At 43.4% G+C, this 17,675-nt stretch overlaps 1 protein-coding gene across 1 annotated transcript in view; it reads right to left on the minus strand.

Moving 5' to 3' along the window:
- The window catches only part of LOC129834409 (immunoglobulin superfamily DCC subclass member 3-like), a 109,899-nt gene that overhangs the window by 80,125 nt on the left and 12,099 nt on the right, over positions 1-17,675 (minus strand). The window contains exon 2 of the mRNA XM_055899361.1: positions 15,667-15,972. Within this exon, the coding sequence (XP_055755336.1) occupies positions 15,667-15,972 (306 nt within the window). The remainder of the gene's footprint in view (positions 1-15,666; positions 15,973-17,675) is intronic.

Below are 17,675 nucleotides of genomic sequence, written 5' to 3' on the forward strand. Positions count from 1 at the left end.
CTGGACCACTCAACACTCAACACCTGTTGGAAAGCCATTCTGGTGCGTTTGGTATAAACACTTGTGTAATTGTCTCTCTGAAAAGTTAAACTCTATCCCAGGGTTAACAGAAGACTGAGGCTGGTTTTCTTTACATTGTTTACCTGGGCTTTGCTCCTTGCAAATGTCTTCTGATCCTGACAAAGTCCCAGGTCCCTGCTGATGGCACGGTGAATTGTTTTGTTGATTTCACATTGAATTCACATTTGACAAACGTAAATCAAAACTAGACGTTGAACTGACGTCTGTGCCCAGTGGGTGAAGCTTCACTAATCGCACCACTCTTTGCAGGAAACACTGCCTGCCTGTCACTGGGCTTGCTGTGGTGTGGGGAGGCTGTAATAGCAGCAGAAAAATTACCCTAAAGTTAAAATTGAGCATGAGCCTCAACACAGACAAAAACATGAGGATATATACTGTATCCTCCAACCACATCTCCCCCCACATACAAACATAATAATAATCATCCAATACCTAGAAACACACACCATTGCCCAATACCTAGAAACACACACCATTGCCCAATACCTGGAAAAACCTTTTAAAGCTATTACAATGTGTCAACACACTCACCACTCTCCACAGAGGGCTGTCTGGGTGTCTGACTGAGTAAGTCTAGTCTTATTGTTTAGCTCTGTGGCTGGCTAACATGCCAGTATTCTTTACATGTACCCCTCCTTCTGAGCTAAGCTAAGCTACAGGAGGGTTTTGCTAGCACAGACTGGAATATGTTCCGGGATTCTTCCAATGGCATTGAGTACACTTGCTTCATCAATTGAGTACACTTGCTTCATCAATAAATGCATTGATGACATTGTCCCCACAGTGACTGTGCATACCCCTACCAGAAGCCATGGATTACAGGCAACATCCGCACTGAGCTAAAGGGTAGAGCTGCCGCTTACAAGGAGCAGGACTCTAACCCAGAGGCTTATAAGAACTCCCGCTATGCCCTCCGACGTACCATCAAACAGGCAAAGCGTCAATACAGGACTAGGATCAAATCGTACGACACCGGCTCTCTAGCTCGTCGGATGTGGCAGGGCTTGCAAACCATTACAGACTACAAAGGGAAGCACAGCCGAGAGCTGCCCAGTGACACAAGCCTACCAGACGAGCTAAATTATTTCTATGCTCGCTTCGAGGCAAGTAACACTGAAACATGCATAAGAGCATCAGGTGTTCCAGGCGACTGTGTGATCACATTCTCCTCAGCCGATGTGAGTAAGACCTTTAAACAGGTCAACATTCACAAGGCCGCAAGGCCAGACAGGACATGTACTCCGAGTGTCTTCACTGACATTTTCAACCTCTCCCTGTCGGAGACTGTAATACCAACTTGTTTCAAGTAGACCACCATAGAGCCTTGTGCCCAAGAACACTAAGGTAACCTGCCTAAATGACTACCGACCCGTAGCACTCATGTCTGTGCCAAGAAGTGCTTTCAAAGGTTGGTCAAGGCTCACATCAACACCATTATCCCAGAAACCCTAGACCTACTTCAATTTGCATACCGCCCCAATAGATCCACAGATGATGTTCTCTATTGCACTCCACACTGCCCTTTCCCACCTAGACAAAAGGAACACCTATGTGAGAATGCTATTCATTGACTACAGCTCAGCGTTCAACACCACAGTGCCCTCAAAGCTTATCACTAAGCTAAGGAACATGAGACTAAACACCTCCCTCTGCAACTGGATCCTGGACTTCCTGACGGGCCTCCCCCAGGTGGTAAGGGTAGGTAACAATACGCCCGCTACGCTGACCCTCAAAACAGGGGCCCCTCAGGGGTGCGTGCTCAGTCCCCTCCTGTACTCCTTGTTCACTCATGACTGCATGGCCAGGCACGACTCCAACACCATCATTCAATTTGCCGATGACAACAGTGGTAGGCCTGAACACCGACAACGACGAGACAGCCTATAGGGAGGAGGTCAGAGACCTGGTCGTGTGGTGCCAGAACAACAACCTCTCCCCCAACGTGATCAAGACAAAGGAGATGATTGTGGACTACAGGAAAAGGAGGACCGAGCACACCCCCATTCTCATTGACAGGGCTGTAGTGGAGCAGGTTGAGAGCTTCAAGTTCCTTGGCGTCCACATCACCAACAAACTAACATGGTCCAAGCACACCAAGACAGTTGTGAAGAGGGCACGACAAAGCCTATTCCCCCTCAGGAGACTGAAAAGACTTGGCATAGGTGCTCAGATCCTCAAAAGGTTCTACAGCTGCACCATCAAGAGCATCCTGATGGGTTGCATCACTGCCTGGTATGGCAACTGCTCGGCCTCCGACCACAAGGCACTACAGAGGGTAGTGCATACGGTCCAGTACATCACTGGGGCCAAGCTTCCTGCCATCCAGGGCTTCTATACCAGGCAGTGTCAGAGGAAGGCCCTAGAAATTGTCAAAGACTCCAGCCACCCTAGTCATAGACTGTTCTCTCTGCTACCGCATGGAAAGCGATACTGGAGCGTCAAGTTTAGGTCCAAGAGGCTTCTAAACAGCTTCTACCCCCAAGTCATAAGACTCCTGAACATCTAATCAAATGGTTATCCAGACTATTTGCACCCCCCCCCCCCCCCCCCCCACACCTTTACGCTGCTGCTACTCTCTGTTATTATCTATGCATAGTCACTTTAATAACTCTACCTACATGTACATATTACCTCAATTACCTCGACTACCGGTGCCCCCTTCACACTGACTCTGTACCGGTACCCCCTGTATATATAGCCTCGCTTTTGTTATTTTACTGCTGCTCTTTAATTATTTGTTACTTTATTATTTTTTGGGGGGGTATTTTCTTAATACTGCATTGTTGGTTAAGGGCTTGTAAGTAAGCATTTCACTGTAAGGTCTACACCTGTTGTATTCGGCGCACATGAAAAATAAAATGTGATTTGATTTGATTGCTCCAAGGCAAAGTAGTGGCATCCTTTTTGATCTTGAGGAATTTATGAATATCTTGGATATTGACTATGCCAGGGAATACTACAATTATATATTCTCAATGCCAGTGGAGGCTCCTCAGATGAGGAAGGGGAGGACCATCCTACTCAGTGAATTTCAGAAACATTTTAATAGTGAAACATTATCCTTTTTAGATAAAACTATACTAAATGTATTGACGTAACCAAATAACTGAGTAAAACACACTGTTTTGCAATGAAGATTTACAGTAGCCTCAATAGCACTCGCTTGGGTACATTGACTTCAATACAAAACCTTTGATTTGATTTAAGAGGAACTGATAGTTACGTTCACGCAGATGACAGCCCTGCAGCGTTGTTACATGTAGCCTCTCTCTCTCTTCCATTCTGCTCTTCTTTTATCCCTGACAGCCCCTGCAATCTTCTATTTTATAAACTCTCCTTCAACATCCCAGCGTTAGGCTGGGAGGGACATTAACCATGGCAACCACAGAGTTAAAAAGTAGTGCTAAAATCCTGAAGCAGGGGAGGTCCTACAATGTAGCTGTCTGGGATACTGTATGTATAGAAAACACACACAAATGGTAGTCAGAATGGAGTTGTACCTATTTGTCTATTTTCACCTTCACTCTTCATGTTTGGCCTCTCCTTTTCTCCACCCAACACCCCACCATGCTTCTCTTGATCCCCCAGGGTTACCCAGGTCAATTACAGACTCAGAGCCTGAATGGGCCCCAGAATTCAAATAAATTATAACTTAACAAAGCTTAAACTCTTTCCAATTAATGCATAAAAAAGGGGACAAAAGCCGGTCATTTCGATTGATCCTATTTTGTAAGCGAGGGCTTTTATGATCAGTTGCCTGGTGACGGGCGTGCGGGGCATAAAAGGAGGACCATTCAGTAAACCGCTGGTCCGGCCGGTCTACTATACTGAGCACTGTAATTAATTAAAATGATGAAAAGCTTCCTGAGCCTAAGCTAATGAGGAACTCCAAGAGAAACGGGAGGGAGAGACGGAGAAGGAGAGGGAGAGAGGCAAAGCCATCAAAGAGATAACATTTACAAAAATAAGTGTTTCCTGTACGGCTGGCCAATTGAGCGGGCCGACGGGGAGCCCATGCTGCACCAGCTCCCAGCAGAGAGCTCACACACACGGCAGACAAGTAAATAAGAAGAACAATTTATGGTGGATGGGGTTGAGGGCCGGGCGGGACACTTTATCTGAGGGGGGCTATAAAGAGGCTTCACTAATCGCGCCACCATTTGCATGGCAGCGCTGCCTGCCTGTCACTGGGAACTGCCATGGAGCCGTGGTGCAGGGAGCGAGGCTGTAATGCAGCACAAATTACCCTAAAGTACAAATTGAGCATGAGCCCCAACACAGACAAATACATGAGACAAAAAATAACCTTTCATCTTTAGAAGTCTTGAGTAACGAACCTCTCTTTAAAGGAGAGAAAAAAGGTCTCAGCTTCCTTCCCGTCTCAAATGTATTTCTCTACTGGTGGGCCCTAAAAGGATAAAAGAGATCTGAAATGGTTCAAGCCTCTCTCATATGCTAAACTGCCCCTGCTGGAGGTTGGCTATTAGTGTCTTCCCTAGGAGAGGCCTGCAGCACTGACAGAATGTAACCCAGCACTCCTGTCTGCCTCTGTGTTCCTTCCTTCCTTATAGCTACTTCACTTTCACACTTCTTCCTGTATCACAATCCTCTGTACCAAGTATTTAGACAACCCCCCAAAAGTGCAATATAGGAACAGCTGAGAGCTGTAGAGGCATCTAATAGAAATGGAAACATTCAGAGGCTGATAACATTATCATAGCATTTTTTCACCTCCCATCAACACTTCTTCCCTGCTCTCTACTGTCTGGGTATATGTGGAAAGACAGAGAGGCCCTGATGGTGTACACTGATATTATCAATATGTAGTTCAAACTCTGAGGGGGAGGAAGGTGTTGAGAGACGACTCCCCTCCTTCACCTCACCCTCCTCCCTGGGAGGAAAGTAGAGCAGAGCTGTTTCATTTTTGCCACATCTCTTCTTATGTCTCCTCCAGTGGGTGAACCAGGGTTGATGCCTACTGCGCTTCATCCAATGATTTATATATAAACTAGATGACTGAAGCTACCGCGCATCCATCTTGGCAATGCCCCGCCGTTGTAAATAATATTTTGGAAGCTATAGAAATTAATTAATTAATGTCTACATTTGTTTTTGCCAAGTTTATTCTATTACGGACACCTTAATGCATACTTTTAAATTATATTATGTGAGATAAACATACAAATGTAAAATAAAAAGATTTAAAAACATTTTCCTTAAAGTATAATTTTGAGACATTACTAATGTTACTGTCCTTACTACAACAACATAAATACTTAAATACATGTAATTTTGTTCTTGAAACATTTCATTGAAATAGTGTAGAATTTCATTCATTCCTGTTGAGGACTGGGGAGTACCAATATGGCCGACCGGTGGCTTCAAAGCACCTCAATGGCCAATACATAGCATCAGCAATCCAGGGATAATATACATCATTGGCTCCATCTAGCAGGGAATCACTCCAGTCCATCACAGTCTTTTACTAAAGAATAAAATACAAACAAACAAAGGCTCCTACTGGATGATATAAAAAAACAAGAACTAGACCCACTGCTTTTGAAGAAGGAAATATAGATTTTGCTTCATGTGATAACAATACCCAGTGTGGATTGTTCAAGCCCCTCATGATGTGTAATGATTCATAGATCAAACTCCATATCTAGCAGGGCATCTGTACGTGCTGCTATCAAATGGACATTGATTCTGGTTTGTAAGCCCAGAAGCATTTCATGTCTGTGACAGTGCACCCAGGAGCACACAGAGACCTTTACTGACACGAGGCAAAAGACATGAGAGGATCATGCATTAACCGCCCTTTTCCCAAACAACAATAGACATGACCACGCTTTGATGGGCAACATTGGACGTTGGCGCTGTGAATTCCTGCGGAGCCCATTTGTCCGTTCTCTAGCTGGGCATTTCCATTGAAAATGACCCATTAGCACCAACATGTGAAGTTTTTAGGAGCATATCAAAATGGGTGTCAAATGACAGCTAATAGTCTATATTTGTGGGAAATAAAGGCATAGATACATTTTCCAACAATTTTCCATCTTAAAAAGTTTGGCATAAGTAATGTATTTGATTTGTGGGTAAACAGATGGAAAATGTGTCTTAGAAAACACCTACCAGAAAAAGTCTTAAAAGGTTTCAGAAATACATCAAACCCCAATGATGTTGATGTAAAGACCCCTGCTAACTAATATCAACACATAGATTTAGTTTTGGAGAAATTGTTAACCTTGTGTAAGTTTAAGAAATATTGCCTTGTGCCTTGTAATTCCTTTACCAAAAACCCACATATCTTCACGCTTTAAGATATTTTCAAATGTCTCTACCTAATGAGAGAGGATAATGAAAGCATACAGAAGTAACAAGTAAAGGTATACCTATCAATTAGTTACAGTGTTTTTACTCATATCAATTTTGTTTATGAATTATTGAGTGATTAAAACTTGTTATTCCGTTAGTAACGGAATTACTGCAACTGAATTGGCTACAATGGGAAATCCTAATAGTCACAAACCACAGCTGGGTCACATGCTACTGTCCTCCCTTCCACTGACATACTGTTATGTTCAGCTCATAACTGTTTTCTTTGTCTTTCTGTTGTCTGGTGGTCAAACCAAGAGTGTTAAAACAGTCCGAGTCTGGACAACTCTTCTCTCTCTCTCTCTCTCTCTCTCTCTCTCTCTCTCTCTCTCTCTCTCTCTCTCTCTCTCTGCCTCTCTCTTTCTCTCTCTCCAGTCACCTCTGCAAGCTTTTACTGACACCTACCCATGAGCCCCCTCTCTTTCCATTTCCTGTAACTAGCATCCTCACCCACTGAGCACCGACCGACACTGGACGTCCATGGACGTTGAAACGTAGTTGAAATTTGGTCAGTTCACCCATGATGTTAACGTCCACAGATGGACGGGACTGGACCAAATCTGAACCTATCATAGAAGTATGTTTCACAAGTTTGGATAGTACAGTACAGTGAGTAGAGCACCGTAGAGTACAGTCCAATACAATACAGTAGTACAGTACAATACAGTACAGTACAGTGAAGAAAAGTATAGTACAGTACAGTAGAGTTTATTGTACTGTACTCTACTGTACAAAACTATACTATACTGTACTGAACTCTACTGAACTATACTATACTCTACTGTACTGTACTGTACTTTACTGAACTCTACTATACTGATCTCTACTGTACTCAACTGAACTCTACTCTATCCTACTCTACTCTGCTATTGTACTGCACTGTACTCTACTGTGCTCCAAACCTGTGAAAACATGAGGAGAATGACATTCATATCCATAATAATGCATTTCTGTGTAGTACAGATCAGGGATCCATGATGTAATTCCGTTACCATAATTCCGTTACCGGGTGTAAATCCACTTTACTTACTGTAGTTCAATAACAAAAATATATATTTTTTTTAACTCAATGTGTCCTGTCATAGCTGACATCTCATTCTGCACAGTTCTCCCACTAAATTAGTTTTTGTGTACATTTTTCAGTGGAAATTGTTAAAAGTAGTCCTTGTGCATAGAGTTGTATGGTTTGTTAAACTTTGTCAAAGCGTAATTCCGTTACCGTGGAATTGCCCAGCTGTTCTTTTTCACTATGATTGCTTCCTCCTGTCCTGAAGCCTGGTGTCCTGCAGGCTCAGATAACCAAGTAAAGATTCATTAAGGAGAAGGCCCTGCCCTTATCTTCACTTTGTCACTCAACAAAGACATCAATTCAGCATCGGCACGCACACACACACACACACACACACACACACACACACACACACACACACACACACACACACACACACACACACACACACACACACACACACACACACACACACACACACACACACACACACACACACACACACACACACACACACACACACACACACACACACACACACACACACACGCGGTCATATGGTAGGCATGTCAGGACTCCGAACTTCCCCATTCCCAAAAGATAAATATCACATGCTTCATTAGAATGGGGCCCTTTCTCAACACCCCCTCCTTAGGGGTCAAAGGCCATAATGTCAGAATGTGACCTCCAGACCATCGGTAATCCTTAAACTGATCAATATGAGTCACAGAGCAGGGGTCATCCATTTAAGTGACCCTGAAGAACAAAAAGGAAGGAAGCCCAGAAGAGAAGAGAACACACTATTATCTTTTCAGGAGCAGCCAGTGGTGGAAAAAGCCCTACCACCCGAAGCAATGAGCTTCAACTTGACACAGAGAGAAAGAAGCTGTCTGCACATAACATTAAATCCTAGTACATCCTTTAATCAGATTGTGGAGCACATTCAGAGAGATCAGAGAGATCTGTGCTGGCCAGGTGTGGATACATGAGTAGATTCATTGTGTGACACATTCATTGTATCACTGTATATGAAATGTTGTTTGTAATACCAGCTGTAGACAAGACCTAATATTAGCCATCCCCCTCAGCAGTGAATATTCTAATTGGCCCAGGTTTGGCCCGGGGTAGGCTGTCATTGTAAATAAGAATTAGTTCTTAACTGACTTGCCCGGTTAAATAAAGGTCAAATAAAAAATAATACTCCTCGGGTACTGAGCTGTCAGTCACCCTATTAAGGGGGACCGACTTTATTTCACCCCCCCTCACGGTTTTACATCCACTCCACCCTCAGACCACTAAATCATAAATAAGAAGTCATGGAATAGTCGAATCCAGGATTTTCTCTCATGTAAAAGTGGGGAGATGCTGAAACGGTAACTATGGGCTGACTTTTGAGAGAAAGCCTCCCTAAGGAGGTTTTAAAAGGTTTCTTGTGTCTGGCGGCGCCCCTGCGCAGGGACGACTTTTTCCAGTGGCCTGTGAGACGCGAGGCCCTCCCCGTGACCACTTAGCCACCTCGGTCCCATTGAGCGGCGAGGCCGCATGGACACAACAGCACAGCAGTGAGCTGTCTCCTTCCTGGCCTGTGTTACACACAGGGCAGGAATCTAAGCCCTCTGCCAGCCTTTGTCTGTCAGTGTGTAACTCGACGCAGCACAGAAGAGCTTTCAGAAACGCTTAACTGTACAGTAACACAAAGGTGCTGCTTTGATTGCTCCCCACGACCTCTGCAGTAGATGCCTGTGCATTTGAGTTACTATATTGTAGGCAAGTGTGTGTGTGTGTCTGTCTCTGTGTGTGTGTGTGTGTGTGTGTGTGTGTGTGTGTGTGTGTGTGTGTGTGTGTGTGTGTCTGTGTGTGTGTGTGTGTGTGTGTGTGTGTGTCTGTGTGTGTGTGTGTGTGTGTGTGCAAAGGGTTTTTAAAAGAATACTGCACATTCAACTGACCCATTGTTCTCCAATGTAAGGCAGTGACATATGCTGTTTTTTTCCCTCCACAGAAACACATGGGTTTGTCTATTGTTTTCCAGCACTGCACAGCAATGGAGCGCTGGAGCACACCACATCATCATTAACAAACATATGAAGGTACAGAGTTCAATACAAAGGGTCTTCTATTAGCCGTTAAAGGACAAAGGCTGCTGCACAAGCTTGGAGACCACACCAATTACTGTGGCTGCCTTACTTAAGACACCACCAACCCTCTGCTCTACGGTCACTTCACTGTTCAGTTACTATGATCCAAAGCCTCATAAAGCAACGAGACAAGACCTTCTGAAAATAACAAGCACCACATAGCATAACACATTCACTTTGAGACTAACTCCGTGGAGGCTGCTGAGGGGAGGATGGCTCATACTAATGGCTGGACTAGAGTCAGCGGAATGGTATCAAACACATCAAAAACATGGTTTCCATGTGGTTGAGACTAGAGGTCGACAGATTAATCGGAATGGCCGATTAATTAGGGCCCATTTCAAGTTTTCATAACAATCGGTAATCAGCATTTTTGGACACCGATCATGGCCGATTACATTGCACTCCACGAGGAGACTGCGTGGCAGGCTGACTACCTGTTATGCGAGTGCAGCAAGGAGCCAAGGTAAGGTGCTAGCTAGCATTAAACGTATATTATAAAAAACAATCAATCTTAACATAATCACTAGTTAACTACACATGGTTGATGATATTACTAGTTTATCTAGCTTGTCCTGTGTTGCATATAATCAATGCGGTGCCTGTTAATTTATCATTGAATCATAGCCTACTTCGCCAAACGGTTATTTAACAAGCGCATTCACGAAAAAAGCACTGTCGTTGCACCAATGTGTACCTAACCATAAACATCAACGCCTTTCTTAAAATCAATACACAAGTATATATTTTTTAACCTGCATATTTAGTTAATATTGCATGCTAACATGAATTTATTTTAACTAGGGAAATTGTGTCACTTCTCTTGCAGAGTCAGGCTATACACAGCAGTTTGGGCCGCCTGGCTCGTTGCGAACTGTGTGAAGACCAACTTCGCCAAACGGGGGATGACTTAACAAAAGCACATTTGCGAAAAAAGCACAATCGTTGCACGAATGTACCCAACCATAAACATCAATGCCTTTCTTAAAATCAATACACAGAGGTATACTTTTTTAAAACATGCATATTTAGTTAAAAGAAATCCAGGTTAGCAGGCAATATTAAACTAGGGAAATTGTGTCACTTCTCTTGCGTTCATTACACGCAGAGTCAGGGTATATGCAATATTTTGGCCCCCTGGCTCGTTGCAAACTAATTTGCCAGAATTTTACGTAATTATGAACGGTTCCGTATTTCATTGAAAGAATAAACGTTTTTCGAAATGATAGTTTCCGGATTTGACCATATTAATGACCCAAGGCTCGTATTTCTGTGTGTTATTATGTTATAATTAAGTCTATGATTTGATATTTGATAGAGCAGTCTGACTGAGCGGTGGTAGGCAGCAGCAGGCTCATATGAGAACATATGAAAGCTGGTGGTTCCTTTTAACATGAGTCTTCAATATTCCCAGGTAAGAAGCTTTAGGTTGTAGTTATTATAGGACTATTTCTCTCTATACCATTTGTATTTCATATACCTTTGACTATTGGATGTTCTTATATGCACTTTAGTGTGTTTGCCAGCAGCTCTTCCCTGTGATTCAAGCATTGAGCTATTTATGACTTCCAAGCCTATCAACTCCTGAGATTAGGCTGGTGTAACCGATGTGAAATGGCTAGCTGGTTAGCGGGGTGCGCGCTAATAGCGTTTCAATCGGTGACGGCACTCGCTCTGAGAACTTGAAGTGGTTGTTCCCCTTGCTCTGCAAGGGCCGCGGCTTTTGTGGAGCGATGGGTAACGATGCTTCGAAGGTGGCTGTTGTCGATGTGGTGAGGAGAGGGACGGAAGCTATACTGTTACACTGGCAATACTAAAGTGCCTATAAGAACATCCAATAGTCAAAGGTATATGAAATACAAATGGTATAGAGAGAAATAGTCCTATAATAACTACAACCTAAAGCTTCTTACCTGGGAATATTGAAGACTCATGTTAAAAGGAACCACCAGCTTTCATATGTTCTCATGTTCTGAGCAAGGAACTTAAACGTTAGTTTTTTTACATGGCACATATTGCACTTTTACTTTCTTCTCCAACACTTTGTTTTTGCATTATTTAAACCAAATTGAACATGTTTCATTATTTATTTGAGGCTAAATTGATTTTATTGATGTATTATATTATGTTAAAATAAAATTGTTCATTCAGTATTGTTGTAATTGTCATTATTACAAATAAATAAATAAATACATGCAAAACAATCGGCCGATTAATCGGTATCGGATTTTTTTGGTCCTCCAATAATTGGTATCGGTATCGGCGTTGAAAAATCATAATCGCTCGACCTCTAGTTGAGACCACTCCATTGACTCCATAGCAGCCATTATTATGAGCCGTCCTCCCCTCAGCAGCCTCCACTGGAATAACTCCACCGTGTAAGCTATACTGTCTATGTATTTAAATGACCATCTCCACTATGTTTTCTTCCATTTCCAGTCAAGTCAAGCACAGCCTTGACAATGTAATACCCGTATGTTTACAGTGTAATCTACACATACACTGTGCAGTGTACATAGCTACAGTATCAGAATGAGAAACGCCAAGGTAGGAATAAGAGACGAGGCAGTGTCCAGCATAGTGCTGTTCTATGTCTCTCTCCAAACAACAGCCACATGTCTGGTCAAACAGAGCAGAGGGCTAGAGGACACGGAGGGATACACAAATAGAGATGGAGACAGAGAGAGAGAGGGGGAGAGAAATGGAACGGGGAGAGAAAAAAGAGAGAAAAAGAGAGAGAGAATGATAGAGTTCAATAGAGTACTCTGAGAGACTGTCTCAACCAAACAGCCACATTTTCTCTCCACCAAAGAGATAATAAGTCTGTTATCAAAATCAAATCAAATCAAATTGTATTTGTCACATGCGCCAAATACAACAGGTGTAGTAGACCTTACAGTGAAATGCTTACTTACAAGCCCTTAATACAAGCCCTTAACCAACAATGATTTTTTTAAAGTGTTAAAGTAAAAAATAGATAAGTAAAAAATAAAAGTAACAAATAATTAAACCCCAGCAGTAAAATAACAAGCAAGGCTATATACAGGGGGTACCGGTACAGAGTCCATGTGCGGGGGCACCGTTTAGTTGAGGTAATTGAGGTAATATGTACATGTAGAGTTAAAGTGACTATGCATAGATTATAAACAGAGAGTAGCAGCAGTGTAAAAGAGGGGTCTGGGTAGCCATTTGATTAGCTGTTCAGGAGTCTTACGGCTTGGGGGTAGAAGCTGTTTAGAAGCCTTTTGGACCTCGAATTGGCGCTCCGGTACCGCTTGCCGTGCGGTAGCAGAGAGAACAGTCTATGACTAGGGTGGCTGGAGTCATTGACAATTTCTAGGACCTTCCTCTGACACCGCCTGATATAGAGGTCCTGGATGGCAGGAAGCTTGGCCCCAGTGATGTACTGGGTCGTATGAACTACCCTCGGAGGCTGAGCAATTGCCATACCAGGCAGTGATGCAACCAGTCAGCATGCTCTCGATGGTGCAGCTGTAGAACCTTTTGAGGATCTGAGGACCCATGCCAAATCTTTTCGGTCTCCTGAGGGGGAATAGGCTTTGTTGTGCCCTCCTCACGACTGTCTTAGTGTGTTTGGACCATGATAGTTTGTTGGTGATGTAGACACCAAGGAACTTGAAGCTCTCAACCTGTTTCACTACAGCCCCATCTATGAGAATGGGGGCGTACTCGGTCCTCCTTTTCCTGTTGTTCACAATCATCTCCTTTGTCTTGATCACGTTGAGGGAGAGGTTGTTCTCCTGGCACCACACAACCAGGTCTCTGACCTCCTCCCTATAGGCTATCTCATCGGTGTCGGTGATCAGTCCTGCCACTGTTGTGTCATCGGCAAACTTGATGATGGTGTTGGAGTCGTGCCTGGCCGTGCAGTCATGAGTGAACAGGGAGTACAGGAGGGGACTGAGCACGATCCCCTGAGGGGCACCCATGTTGAGGATCAGTGGAGGATATGTTGTTCCCTACCCTTACCACCTGGGGACGGCCAGTCAGGAAGTCCAGGATCCAGTTGCAGAGGGAGGTGTTTAGTCCCAGGGTTCTTAGCTTAGTGATGAGCTTTTGAGGGCACTATTGTGTTGAACGCTGAGCTGTAGTCAATGAATAGCATTCTCACATAGGTGTTCTTTTTGTCCAGGTGTGAAAGGGCAGTGTTGATCCACAGATTGCATCTGGAGTGGGTCTAGGGTTTTTGGGATAATGGTGTTGATGTGAGCCATGACCAGCCTTTCAAAGCACTTTGTGCTACGGGTCGGTAGTGCTACGTGTCGGTAGTCATTTAGGCAGGTTACCTTCGTGTTCTTGGGCACAGGGACTATGGTGGTCTGCTTGAAACATGTTGGTATTACAGACTCAGTCAGGGACAGGTTGAAAATATCAGTGAAGACACTTGCCAGTTGGTCAGCACATGCTCCGAGTACACGTCCTGGTAATCCGTCTGGCCTGCGGCCTTGTGAATGTTGACGTGTTTAAAGGTCTTACTCACATTGGCTACGGAGAGCGCAATCTTACAGTTGCCCTGAACAGCTGGTGCGCTCCTGCATGTTTCAGTGTTACTTGCCTCAAAGCGAGCATAGAAGTAATTTAGCTCGTCTGGTAGGTTCGTGTCACTGGGCAGCTCGTGGCTGTGCTTCCCTTTGTAGTCTGTAATAGTTTGCAAGCCCTGCCACATCCGACGAGCGTCGCAGCCGGTGTAGTACGATTCGATTTTAGTCCTGTATTGACACTCTGCCTGTTTGATGGGACGTTAAGAGGGCATAGCAGGATTTCTTATAGGCTTCCTGGTTAGAGTCCCACTCCTTGAAAGAGGCAGCTCTACTCTTCAGCTCATTGTGGATGTTGCCTGTAATCCATGGCTTCTGGTAGGGGTATGTACGTACGGTCATTGTGGGGACTATGTCATTGATACACTTATTAATGAAGCCAGTGACTGATGTGGTGTACTCCTCAATGCCATCGGACAAATCCCGGAACATATTCCAGTCTGTGCTAGCAAAACAATCCTGTAGCTTAGCATCTGCTTCATCTGACCACTTTCTTATTGACCGAGTCACTGGTGCTTCCTGCTTTAGTTTTTGCTTGTAAGCAGGAATCAGGAGGATAGAATTATGGTCAGATTTGCCAAATGGATGACGAGGGAGAACTTTGTACGCGTCTCTGTGTGTGGGGTAAAGGTGGTGTAGAGTTTTTCCCCTCTGGTTGCACATTTAACGTGCTGATAGAAATTAGGTAAAACTGATTTGAGTTTCCCTGCATTAAAGTCCCCGGCCTCTAGGAGCGCCGCCTCTGGATGAGCGTTTTCCTGTTTGCTTATGGCCATGGTTCCAATGCTTAGGACTTGACGTGGAACTCAAGTGAATCCAAAAAAGAGTTTTGTGGCTAGAGCGGAGCGCAGAAAATTCATCTTGGTGCCAGCAACAGGGTGATCAGCAACACTTTGAGATTACAGCAGGCACAACAACGCAGTGTGAACGCCAAGTATAAAGGCTTGCTAATAGTAAATTCCAGAGAAGAGCACAGATTAAGTATGAAATATTACTAGGGACAACGTGAAGGGAGGGCAAAATCCAAAATGCTAATGTATCTGTGGAAATAAGGCAAACCATCAAATCCATCTCCCTGGCTCCCTAAGTCGCTCATATTGGGCTCATCCAAACATAATGTGGCTCCAATATTAAAGCTTGGTAAATACAGTAGCCTGCTGGTTACTCTGACTGTATAGCCACGTATTCAGCAGCGGTCGGCTACATGAGAGACATTCCGTAGACATGGGTTGACGAACCCAATGTCAGATTTCACCACCTTCCAACAATAGTGACGGCAAAAAGTTCTGCAGATTTAAACTTAAACCTAAATATTATTGAGTTATTGTATTCATATTCATTGTATTCATTGAGTCATACTTTCTAGCAATCAACAAATGCTTCTCCTATTACCAATGTTGGTAATATGTTAGGAATTGCTCATTTTGCTTTTCAATAACATTGTAATAACATGGTACGACCATGGCAGTAATAACCCCCGTAGCAAGGTTATTAAAGGAACACTTACTGGCAGCCTGCACCCTGGCCCTGCGGCTCACCACCAGACCAAAGGAGTTCTGGCCCATGCACTCATAATCCCCTTCATCAGTTGAGCCGTCAGACTTGGTCCTCTGGAAGCGTCCAATCAGCAGAGTGCCGTTGTGGAACATGGTGTAGTATTGGTCAACCACCAGGAGGATTCCGTTCCGCCTCCACTGCGTGGTGATTGGTGGGATGCCTTCCACCTGACAGTGCAGCATGAGGGGCTGCTCCTGCACCGCGATGATGTCACTGGGCTCCAGGGTGAAGGAGAGCTCTGCTCCCGATGTCACACCTACACAAATAGCAGAGAAATTCACACGTTACACCTACACAGCTACACAGAAAATACACACAGCGCTCATGAGCAAACAGCCTTAGCAAGCTAGATTAGAGTTTGGTCTCAAGAGAATTCATTCGCACTCACTAGCAAGAACATGCTTTCCAGCACAGTGACAATGAACTATCCACACCACAAGAGAATAAACAGCCAGGTTAATGTAGAAGGAACAGACTGGTTAATCCTTTCTAACCATGGAGTTGTGGTTGCAGATATTGATGTGTGCTATAGAATAAAAAAACACAAGAACTGTACACTGTCTGATTACTGTGCATGCCACTGTCTGCCAGCTTCCAGTCCCATAATAAACCACCTTGATGTGCTGTTGACAATCCTCCTACCTACTGCCTTTGAGACATGATGCACTCAATTCTGTCTCGTTCTGCCCTCGCAACAAACAGAACACACTGCTGGCTAGTGATGTAGGAAAAACATAGATACAGAAAAAGTATTCAATTGTCATACTTGTGTAAAAGTAAAGATATCTTTTTTTAAAATTATTTAATTAGAAGTGAAAGTCACCCAGTGAAATACTACTCAAGTAAAAAGTCAAAAGGTATTTGATTTATACTTAAGTATCAAAAGTAAAAGTAAAATGATAACTCGTATAACGGCACAATTTTCTTTTTTAAATGTATTTACGGATAGCCAGGGGAACACTCCCAACACTCAGACATAATTTACAAACGAAGCATTTGTGTTTAGTGAGTCTGCCAGATCAGAGGTAATAGGGATGACCAGGGATGTTCTCTTGATAAATGTGTGAATTTTCCTGTCCTGCTAAGCATTCAAAATGTAACAAGTACTTTTGGGTGTCAGAGAAAATGTATGGAATAAAAAGTATATTATCTTGTTTAGGAATGTTGTGTAAAAGTTTTCCAAAAAATAAATAGTAAATTACAGATACCCCCCAAGAAACCACTTAAGTAGTACTTTCAAGTATTTTTACTTAAGTACTTTACACCACTGCATATCAGGATATTATTTTTGTTGATATATCGTATCGTTTGACAATATCGCAATATTATTATTGCATTAAATGGCTGTACCTGCACCAAAACTCCAGTATTTTTCCTTCATAGCTTGTTCTCCATCATCTTTTTAAATAGGGAGGCAATTTGATTTCAGCACTTTTATTTCCATGACTGATCAAAACGTGTTTTCTCATGGCTCTCTCTTGTCTCTGCAGCAGACATATGATGAGCAATATGTATGGAACATCGAATCGCAATAAAATCACAGTATCTAATCACAATAGATATCATGAGAATAATGAGAATGGCAATACATATTGTATCGGCACATAAGAATTGTGACAACATCGTAGTGTGAGGTCCCTGGTAATTCCCAGTCCTATTGCTGGGCCACTTTGATGTTTCCTTACTCTGTTATCACCTGCAGGGTCAGTCATCAACACCAAGAGCAAGGTGTCAGTGATGATGTGATTGTCACTTTGAAATCTGCTTCTTCTGCCATGGATAAATGGAATTCAGAAGGCGTTTGTAGGCTGTTAACTTCTTTGTGATAGGGGGCAGCATTTTCACTTTTGGATGAATAGCGGGCCCATAGTGAACTGCCTCCTACTCTGTCCCAGGTGCTAATATATGCATATTATTATTACTATTGGATATAAAACACTCTGAAGTTTCTAAAAATGT

Source organism: Salvelinus fontinalis, chromosome 35 (genome assembly GCF_029448725.1).
Source record: "Salvelinus fontinalis isolate EN_2023a chromosome 35, ASM2944872v1, whole genome shotgun sequence".
NCBI classification, from domain to species: Eukaryota; Metazoa; Chordata; class Actinopteri; order Salmoniformes; family Salmonidae; genus Salvelinus; species Salvelinus fontinalis.